Source organism: Anopheles marshallii, chromosome 3 (assembly GCF_943734725.1).
Source record: "Anopheles marshallii chromosome 3, idAnoMarsDA_429_01, whole genome shotgun sequence".
NCBI classification, from domain to species: Eukaryota; Metazoa; Arthropoda; class Insecta; order Diptera; family Culicidae; genus Anopheles; species Anopheles marshallii.
This window is the reverse complement of record NC_071327.1, coordinates 82,974,028-82,985,559: the sequence shown is the minus strand read 5'-3', so window position 1 is coordinate 82,985,559 and position 11,532 is coordinate 82,974,028. Positions and strand designations below refer to the sequence as shown.

General features: G+C 40.0%; 1 protein-coding gene across 1 annotated transcript; it reads left to right on the top strand.

Annotated features, from left to right (window-relative positions):
* Positions 1-1,339: 1,339 nt before the first annotated feature.
* On the top strand, positions 1,340-10,268 carry LOC128713262 (AF4/FMR2 family member lilli; the record flags this gene model as incomplete). Its single annotated transcript, XM_053808119.1, has 7 exons — positions 1,340-1,479; positions 1,551-2,015; positions 2,091-2,271; positions 4,271-5,146; positions 5,802-6,162; positions 7,863-8,972; positions 10,198-10,268. Coding segments are annotated over 7 exons (3,204 nt in total), but the record flags the coding sequence as incomplete, so codon positions are not given.
* Positions 10,269-11,532: the final 1,264 nt, after the last annotated feature.

Genomic DNA, 11,532 nt, shown 5'->3' with positions numbered 1-11,532 from the left:
AATTCTAAATTTAATCTTGCGTAGGTTTGCATCGTTGGCAACAACGTTGGAGTTTGCGTTTGGCTTACCGAAAATAATCTTCGGCTATTTGAATTTTACCTCATGACGCGATTGCTGGCGCCTATCTTTCATACCAAATACCCCTAACCGATTGATTGAATCGCACCGTTAATAATTGTTAGGAAAACCGGCAACGGTCACCGCAGTTGCATTTAATGTTATCAGCTGCAATTTAAAAAGTTCTATGTTAATCGGCTAGTGTTTATGCTTTTCTACCGCACAAGACTAGAGTTGGCGCCATGAACAACATTCATCAGAAACAGAGATAGTGCAAATGATAATGAACGTCACAGAATGTCATCAATGGCAACATAACATCCTTTACGTTCGCTTCTTATCAGTGTCGTCATTATGGCTGTTTAATTGTAGTCAAATAGATGCAACCGGCACGGGGATTTAGGCCCTAGAAAACTCACTAGGCGGTAGAATATTTATTTTCTGTTTTTCTTTGGCGCTGACCGGTTTACTATCATCTAAAGTCACAGTAAAAACCTTGTTGCTCATTGTTTTTTGCTGTCGGTCATATTTTTATAAAAGTTTAGAAGCTCTATTCCATCTCCATTGATTATTGTTTTTTTATGCTATCCAAAGCAATATAAAGCATACATTTGCAACAGTTATTACATTTCAAAAAGACTAATAATTTCTTGAACTTTTATCTGCGGTGCTGATGTTGTAGAGTTTTTTTTTTTTAAATACACGTTGTCGATTTTTGTGTTCTTGTTAAATTAAATAGTTTGTAACCGAATGCACCATTTATCAATGGATTGAAATGAGTGCATTTCGGGGCAAGACGGATCGATTAGCAGTGAAAGCACAAAATTTCCTTTTGCCAAACTGATGTACTTGCTTTTGCTCTCTCACTCTCTCTCTTTCGCATGTCTTCACAATTGATTTGATGTTAACTCTCCAATTATTCTCTAGTACAAAAGAAAAACCTTATCTGAGAACACGAACCGATGTTACAAAAATAAATTCACACCACTAATTTTTGAACCACCCATGTTATCACATGTTAATGAAACTTCATACTCAACGCATATGTTCTTCTTGTATTTGAATATGATTACATCACGCGAACGTCTGGGAAAAGTAACAGTTAGGATTGTGTTGTTGCTGTAATCTAGCTTTCAAGGTTATCAAACCAAATATTGGTATTGAGAGAACTGTTGTCACTTATCATGTGGGGTCGGTCTTTATTTAATAATGGTCCGTCATGTTGGAAATGAATGATCGTATGCAATTGGAATATTAAAAATTCTCCTGTTTTTCTTTTATTCTAGAGTACGCGTGGGTCACTTTAGCAACCAACGATTCCTACTCGCTGGGAGCCCTTGTTGTTGCTCACTCACTGAAACGTGTCCATACTGTGCATCAAATGGCCGTACTCATTACGCCTGGAGTATCGGAAGCAATGAAGTAAGACGCTACTGCTTCGTAATCAATTCCTTCCTCCAGTACTGAATTTTTGCGATCGTAATTTGTTACAGAACAAAACTGCGTGCTGTTTTCAACGTAGTAGAAGAAGTCAATCTACTAGATTCGAAGGATGCAGCGAATCTAGCACTCCTAAAGCGTCCAGAACTGGGCGTTACGTTCACGAAATTGCACTGCTGGCGTCTTACGCAGTTTGAAAAATGCGTTTTTCTCGATGCGGACACGCTTGTTTTGCGCAATAGTGACGAACTGTTCGAGCGCGAAGAACTGTCGGCTGCACCGGATATTGGCTGGCCGGATTGTTTCAACTCGGGCGTGTACGTGTTTAGACCCAATCTGGAGACTTTCTCCAGTTTGCTGCAATATGCGGTGACGCACGGAAGCTTCGATGGCGGGGATCAAGGATTGCTGAATGCCTACTTCTCTGACTGGGCCCACAAGGATATTCAAAAGCACTTACCCTTCATTTACAACACGTCCTCGGTAGCGACGTACTCTTACTTGCCTGCATTTAAACAGTACGTGTGAACGCCGAATGTAAACACAACGAATGGACTAATGAAGCTTACCTACAATGCTACACGCTGTTTCAGGTTTGGACAAAATACCAAAATTCTTCATTTCATCGGCACTGTCAAACCATGGCTGCAGAACTTCAACTCTGAAACACGTAAAGTGTATGTGCCTTCAGAGTATCAGCATCTGGCGAACTTTCTTCAGTACTGGTGGGACATCTTTGCCGAAGATGTCCATTCAAGGCTGAGCCCAGACATGGTAAGTTATCACATTATTCGCCATTGCTATCCTACCAAAAGCAGGAATCAGATGCACACATTTTACGATGCGGCCTTTTGTGAAAAGTCTTCCCGCTGTCCTTCTCCTTTTGATCGTATACGAAGTGTATAGCGTGTGCTTCCTGGCATGCCTGTCTCTGCCTTTGGCAATCCCAGTTTTTATCCCAGTTCAGAACTTTCGTACGTGGAGAATGTCTTCCAGAAGGGCATGCAATAAGGGTACTCAACACCCTGTGAAGTAACATGCGATTGGCACACATTTTAATAAGCAAAAACATTCTAATTAAATTTCAAGTCTGAACCTATTTCCGTTTGGAAAGAGAGTATATTACTCAATGCGGAGGTAAGAGAACGTATGAGCACCCTGAGATGAACTTATTGCCAAAGTTGTTTAGTTTGCTTTTAGATTTGAATATTTTTGTACTATGCTTTTCATCAGCTTTTGCAAACGCTTTTTATTAATTATTCATTTTCATTTCAATTGTTCACGTAATTTGGCGTATTAAACGAATGCAATTTCGTCATATTTTTGTTTGTTGGTTTCCCGTAGGTAGAGCTTAGCATTTCCACACTATTACTGTAATGAAGAGTGATGCCTTATTGCTTGTTTTTTTTATAGTATTGAAGCCATTAATTGTTGTTTTAAATTATTAGTTGCATTACTGTACCCTTAGCAGCAGAAATACTGATAAAACGCTTTCGAAAGTAGTTGCTTTACTCACTCAAAAGAAAGGAATATCATAAGGCCACTGCTGTTGGTTATTGAATGTGTGTTGCATCTTTCTTTCGTACCGGATGTTACTGCGTCGAGTAATATTTTAATCATTACAAACAATCATAAATAACGTGACAACATACAACGCGCACTGTACATGTTTTGGTTACGGGAGGCAGAGCTTGTTGGTAATGGCTTCCAGAAAAAAAGATACAAACCTACATTAACTGTTTGTAAATTGTTTCTACACTACATAAACAATGAGCCTGCGATGTTTTCATCGCAAAAAGAGGATTGTGGCAGGAAATGTAAATCCAAACAATAAAAAGGCATTCGCACAGCTGATAAAAGCTGGTACACAAATGAAAACTAATACAGCATCATACGAGCAAGAATGTTTCAATACGAACAAAATGGCTCGCATTCCCCCACTGTTATTGCCTAAAAGAAATTCGAACCAACATTCAATTCCAACTTTATTGTGTTAAAACGATTCGGCTAATGTATTTTTTTCGTTGCCACACATCTTGTCATTTTCTCGCTTCTTTTTTTTTACATCCTTTCCAAAACTATCCTGATTTTCTAAACCCTTGTGTGCATACATGAAACCCTGCGCAAAACCCTAGAATGGCCTCGCTGGGGCGATAGCTAATGTTACGCTTGGAGAACCGCGCACTTCGGAACAGGACCGCATTGAAGAGAAACTGCGCCGACAATACTGGGAAGCGGGCAATGCAGAGTATGTTGGACGTGACGCATTTAAGCATATCTGGGCCAAAATTCAGCAAACCATGGATAAAGGAAGCGAGCTCGAATAACATAATTTTACCCTTTTGATACATTTGATGCATTGGATTGGAATGTGTGTGTGTTATACTTGCCGATTTCAATTTGGACAAAAGCAATAGAAGTGCTCTCTACTAGTTGTTGTGGTGTTAAAAAAGCAACTCGGCAAAATCACACCTTCAGCATGATACATGATACGGAAAATAAACGATTCTACATTAAATGTAGCATAGAAGCATAACGAAATGTAATTTTCAACTTTGAAACAGAACAACACTCTCCTCCCCACAGTAACGCAAAACGTGCTTGCAGACACAGATTGCCCACGTGCCGTTGTATGTATGTTGTCGAACCGATTATCATATAGTGCATATGTCCTTCTTCAATGTAACTTGTGATTCAAGTTTGATTTTGCTTTTGATTCGTATATGCATGCGTGTGTTTGTGCTAAGAAGATTTGAGTTTTATTTCCTAACAGCAACGAGCTTTAGCTCACTGGATTAAACCTTTGCACAAGGTTAGTGTTAATCAATCTCGTTCAACGCCCTTGAGTACAGTCTATTTTACTCATGAAGCAGATAATGATAGTCAGATGTTATGTTGGCAATATCAAGACAATTACCAAGAGCACCACCACCAGCACCAGCAGCAGCAAAGAGAAGGGTTTGTCGTTTCGTATGATCCGGAAACGGGTTATAAAGATCCCTGGGAGGATTACCTGCAGAGACAGGAGCGTGAGAAAGTGTTGCGCAAGCAAGAGGAGGAACGATTGTACTTCCAATATTTGAACGAACTACGCGCACAAGAACATAGAAGCCGCACACAGTATGAACTATCACTCGTAAATACACAACATGAACACCATGAACAGTCGCCATATCATGATATACCACATTATGCTGCACAACAACAGCATCAGGATCCGCACAGGGGTGCTGATGGTGGTCATACAGAGCGTGGCCACCATCATGATCATCATGATACCAATGCTTTCCAGCGTACAGACCAGTGGGTCGATAGAATGGTTCAACAGCATCAAGAAAACGTAGGTCACTGGGAAAAACATTCTGGGGAAATGGTGTTCGCTGTTCGGCAACAGGAATCACCCCACTTCAGAACGGTTGACCACAATGCTGGTAATAATGCGAGCAACAGAGTAATACTGCCAGATTCAAACAATAACATCACAGTTGGTGACAGTGCTAGTAACGCCAATGCCGGCAGTAAGAGTACTGATTTGGAACAGCACAAAACGTATCCTCCGAGTTCCTCCTCCCAGCAGGAACCAACCAACCAACAGAAACCAAGCCAAAGCGAGAGGGAATCTGACGCTGGTGGTAATGTTGGGGATGTGGTAGGTACCTTAAAAACAATGAACGTCAATATCATCAAAGAAAGCATCTCTGACTCATAGTCTTCAATTTGTACTAAACTTAGTGTGTGTGTGTTCATAGTTGCTCTTTACATACTGCGTTTATTATTTGCATGAGTACTTTTGATATCTTTACCTTTAACTTTCAGGACTATTCTAAATTATCTAACAGAAAGCAGTCGCTTCATGCGAGCTTATTAACCTCATGCGTGATTGCGCTTGTAGCCAACATTATCCTTATTCATTTGCTCGTGTAGCTGTCGTGTATGTGTTGTTTTGGCTCCTCCTCCCAGGCTGTTTTATAAAAATTATGTGTGCAAAAATCAACGCCTGTGTGGACATTGTTATTACCCATCACAATTCAACCGCAATTAAATTGCTTTCTACCGACAGGACATTTTCTTTCATTTGCTTGTTTCGTTCAACGATCCGTTGCAGTGTATTCCGTTCAACTATTCATATTCATAGCAAGAGGTGAATTCTGTATTTTAAAAAATTGGTTTAGAAAATGTTGTATCATTTCGATGTCTGTACTGTTCAGATTATGTTTTGTGTTTCTATCGTCCACTGTGATCTGCATTTCCCAATGAAAAAAATATTAACTTATGCGCCTTGGCTTGTGATTGTTCCATTACAGAGTGGTCTTGCGGGAGCATTGGCTCAGTTGCATCTTGGTGAGGCGAAATCAAAAGAACAAGAAGCCTACGAAGAGCACATGAGACGCCAATGTTGGGAAACAGGTAACATCGATTATATGGGTCGAGATTCGTTCGAAAACATTTGGAAACGCATTCAACAAACCCTCAACTCCGGGGCCGGCTCGGGTGCCGAAGATAAGGCGGAGTCTTCCTCCGCCGTGGAGACTGTATCCCCCGCTCCAACACAACGCACTAGTCGCCGTCCATCGCGATCACGCTCTGCGACACCGAAAAGGGATCCGAAAGATCGGTCGCCTACGCCGCAACCGGAAGATAAAAAACCTGTCGATAAAAAGGAAGGTAATTGACCCACCATCACCATTGCCTGCATTCACCGGCGGCACCAGTCAGGCAATTGCTTCCAACTAACCAATATCATCCATCGTTTAAAATTGTTTTCCTGCTGTGTGTTGTCTCCCTTATCATACGTACGTCGTGTCTCTAATATTGTTACAATGACCAGTATCAACGTTTCACCATATTCACATTGGCCCATGTTACCAACCGTGGAACCAACGTTAGTTTAAACACCGACTCATCCGTCATGATTGTAGGACATTTTGTTTTATTTTGTTAGCTAATCTTCCATCGCGCTCAACTGTCGCACAAAAGAAACTTTCAGATGATATAGACAATTTATATAATGTAGCTGCATATATTACTTACTGCGAAATGAAGGACGGTTCGATACATGCACCCATTATGTTGGTTCAATCAGTCGATTTAGCAGGGAAAGTAACTTACACTGTACACGTTTTATTGGTTCTTATTAATACTTCACACCTCATAGTGCCATTAGCTAGAAAGCAAATGTTAAAAAAATTAAATCATAGAAGAAATCTGACACGAATAATCATACAGTTTACAAACGCTGTACAAACGAACAGGGCGACGTAACAAGAAACAAGAAAAGAAAATAACACTCATTGTGAACATAATTATGATGAAAAACAAAAAAAACAATAAATGAAACGCATGATACAAACGAAAAAAGGACGGCAAAACAAGAATAAACAACAATACTCGCATTCGTCTCATCTTTCGGCAAGGTGTAAAGATTAAGGCCCTATTATTCGTGAAATGGTACAATCATTTTTAGCAAATTGTGTAACTGTGTCCCCTACAAAGAATTCATTCTAGCAAAAATATATGTAATCATTATTGTTCCTGGTTGGTGTTGTGTTCTGTAAGCGTTCATCTTACATCAAACGTGGGTGTGTTTTTTTGTTGTTTATATTTCAGAAGGATTAACTATAAGCTAAACGAGTGATACAGAATACATACATTCAAGCATCAAATAATGGGATGTTCATAAAGTATTTTCGGCGTTGTGTTTACTTCTCATTATGTGGGTTAAACTGAAATACTAAAATCATAGTTTGAAGCAGATTAAACAAAATATTCCTTCAACACAGAGGAAGTGACGATCTGGTGCAAGATATGTGGAATGAAACCGTCCAACATCAGTAATTAAATGACTAGAACAACAGAACTCTTTCTTATTCTGTGCAATTTAACAATTCCAACATAAAATAAGAAGAATTGTTCATCTATAACGTGTTTTATGTTTCAATTACTAAACTTTATTCAAGCGAAACTACTGAAGAAAGTTGTTATTTTCGCAGTCTTTTAGTCACTATTAAACATGTTGGTGCCGCTCATACAATAGTCTTCAAACACTAACAAGGATTTCCTTTTCTTCCTTAATTTTCTTTTCTTTCCTTTTTATTGAACAAAAAAAAAAACAACCATGACCCCAAAATATACTCCCCATTTCCCAACTTCCGCATCCGGAACTGTGCCACGTGGGCCACGTTTGATTGTGTAAACCGATGTGCCTTTTTCACTATTTTGTGGTATTGCTTGCGCGCTTTATTTCATATACGGGGAATAATGCTGTATGCATGATTCACTTACACTCATCTGGTTTTCTTTATCTTTGTCTACGTTTTTGTGGGCTGCTTTCCATCATCAAACCCATGCAAACTATTTTACTACAGTACTAGTCGTCCCGCCGCCGATCATTGCGGAGGAAGACGACGTTGCTATCAGTTTATCATCGATCGAAAGTACCCATGCGATGCGAACCCAAGCAAAGCTGCCGCCACCAATTCAGTACGATCCGACTACCAATACGACAACATTGACCAAGAAAGTCTTTGCAGGTTATCGGCAGATTATAACGACGAAGAGTCCAGAAGGCAAAACCCGTACGCACGAGAAACTCGTCTACGATCCGTCGATCGAAGATGATCGTGAAAAGTCGGACAGAGAAGTTGATCAACGGTCTACCGCGCTAGATGCTTCTCAGAAGATTTTGAAGCAAGACGTCGTAGATGGTGCTGCGTCTACTACTGCCACACCTCCGCTAGCGAGAGTGGACGCGAAAGAACAGTCCCAGAAGCAAGCTGGCACAAGTGAAAAGGTGCCACCAAAGAGAGAAAGGCAGATGCCAAGCACTGCCCCGGAAGCCAGTAGTAACGTCAGCGCTTATCAACCGACGATTCCCAAATCCACTCCAAAGCCTGTAGCCACACCTGCGGCACCAGCGCCAGCCCAGCAACAGGTGGCACAGGAATCGATTGCAGGTAAACCGAATGCATTGGCGGACACAAAGCAACCGGTCAAAGCATTGCGCAAAAAACGACACATCTCTCCACAGTCGCGACCACAGCAAACTACTACAAATGCCGCGTCGACCACTCAAGCGCCAGGAAAGCCATCCCCATCATCATCTTCATCATCCTTAACGTCTGCTTCGCGCAATGACCACCCGGCTAACCAAAAGGCTTCCGTCGTCACTGCCATTTCGTCCGCCATCGGATCGCCTTCACCGACAGTATCGTCCAGCATGGCAAAGACGAGTTACAGTCCGATCACACCGCACACGTCCACCGCTTTAGGTGATGAGAAAGTGTCGCCAATTTTAACACCACCATCACCAGACATGACGCTTCCATCTGTACAGCAACAATCATCATCACCACCTCAGCTTAACACGCAGCCTTCTGCTCAAACGAAACAGACTCAGCCTGTTGCGGAGGGTGTTAGAGTTGGTTCGCCACCAGTGCCTCCACGCCGCAAGCGTGAGTCAAGAGCTACCAAGTTAGGTAAAATTTAACATCCGCCACCCCTTTAATAGCGCTTACATTCGAATCATCATTTTCTCCGTTCGCCATGACGTTTTCACATGAGTAGTATTTGCGCTGGAGGAATTGCTAAACATTCAAAAACCGCCACGCACAGTCAGCCCGAATCCTCGATCACCATTCGTTCCGCCAGGTGCGACAAGCAAATCGAACAGAACTGACGATGTAACAGACGTTGCGTTTTGCAACTTCAAGGTTTGGTAGTACTTTGCTCAAAATTTACCTACAGGAAGGAGTCATCAGAATGCTGCAATGAAATAAAAGTCCGAATTTAACGGATCGGAATTGGTCGATCATTCAAATGGCTCTGTTAGATACTTATCGATACGATCGATCGATACACGCAGCTGATGATTCTGAGCCAGTATTGAACTCTGAAAGCGACGAGAACTTCAAAATTAGGGTTTCCAAATTTACCTCCCGAATATAGTGCTGACATGTTGACAAATCTTCGATATCCATTGACTGTTAATTAGTGAATAGATGTTATCTTCAAACCGAAGCATTATATCAACATACAGGAGTAATTCTAAAAAAAAAAAAACACAACCATTTTCCGTTCTCCAACTACTTCTCACTCATGTAAAACGATTCAAACGCATGGTACCTGGCCGACATGCTGGTATGTTTCTTTTTTAATTGTGTACGGTTGTCCTTAATAAAAACAAAACACACAATTTGTCAATTGCTCTCCGTTAAACGTTCTCCTTATTCATTATGATTAACAAATCGTGCAATGTTTTGATTCCTATTCGGTTCCAAGTTCTTTTGTTTTCTCGATCGCGAGATGTGGTTGCTTAGTTTTACTGTGTTCACAAATGTGTCCCTCTTGTAAATCGTGACATTAATTTTAGACGTTTTCTTTTTTTTCTTTTACTGCATAAATATGTATTGTTTTGTTTCCCTGCCGCCTGCTTAACGCTAGCCATGTTTTTTTTATCTCTGATTCTCTATACAAATCTAACTGATAATCGATTTTATTCTCTCGTTCTTTTCTCTTTTTTCTCTTTTCCGTCACTTTGTCACAATGAAAATGTCCTTATACAACACTAATCTGTCCACGTGACATACCAATCGTTAATTCGTGTTGTTTCCTATGTAACAATCTACAAATGTGATTCACCTGTTTGTTTTGTTTTTTTTTTATTCTCGCTCTCTTTTGGCTCCTCGCATGACGATTGAACAGAAAAGACAAAAAAATCAAAACTTGTTCAATTGTTACTATCTTGTATTTCTTGTTCGAAGAAAAAACGATGATAGTGTTTCATTTGAATTCACTTAATAACGTAACACGCTTGAACTGTTCAAACCAAATATCGAAATATATATGGATGACAATTTAAGAAAACCAACCAAACGAAGCCCCCTTTTCTCGTATAATAAAAACTAGTACGTACGTTTTACGATGTTCCTGGCCATCGTAATGCTTTACTCTTTTCGCTAAAGAAGATGAGTTAGGTTTCATTTCGTTCCTTCATGTCTTCTACACATTTACACACTTACATTTCGTTACAATTGTATTTTTATATCACTGAATAATCCTTACGACGATAACACTCCTTTTTCCTTTTCCAATTTTTATTCCTACCAGCACGACTCATTCGAACGTTCTGCACTATTTTGTGAGAAAAAAAAAGTAAAAGCTTGGTGTAACAAAAAAAACAAAACTTCTCTACTACCTGCATCTGCCGTCTGTTATTATAATGCTTTACATTTACTACAGTGGAGTGGGTAAACCCGCTTGGGGTTTAGGTGAACGAATGAATCATTCGTTTTGCTTTTCGGCACACAAAATCTAGACAAAATTTAATTTCCTATCCACAAACCAGTCCCTTATGGTCCTGAAAATGGTTCGTTTTCGATGCATTTTGTTGCCCACAAGTCTACGTGCAACAATTACCTTGAATTGCTATTCTCAACTAGCTCTCTTTATTTGAAAAATAAATATAAACTGTTGTACACATGAGTTGAACTGCGAATTTTCGAGCACTGAACCAATGACGCACAGGTAAGTATTCGATTGATAGTAAGCACTAGCTTTGCTTCATCGTGCCTAGCAGAGGTAATATTTCTTGCCCAAAGTCCCGATCGACTATGAGGGGATGTTTAAAGGAGAAGCATTTTAGTTAGTATTTTAGGTGTCCATTTTATTTTATGTACATTGTTATTTATTCTACAATTTTGTACAACTTCCATAGCTAACTTCTGGCTTGTGTGTATATGTGATGGAGATGTTAAAATTGAGCATAACGTTTATGAACAACAATTAGTACAACGCTAAGCGTATGAAATCAACAAGCTTTATGGAAAAAATAGTGTTGCGGATCAACTTTACGCCAATTATTGTTAATGTTTATAGCTCTTCCTAACACACGTTTGGGTTTTACCTGTATCGCGTTAATATTGTACCACAATGTTCGTTCAATGTTTAATTAGAAAGATTTAAATAAAAATAACGAGATGGTTTGCATTCCTGTAGGTTTACAAAATTACTCCAATAACGATCGATAATCCGGCAAAC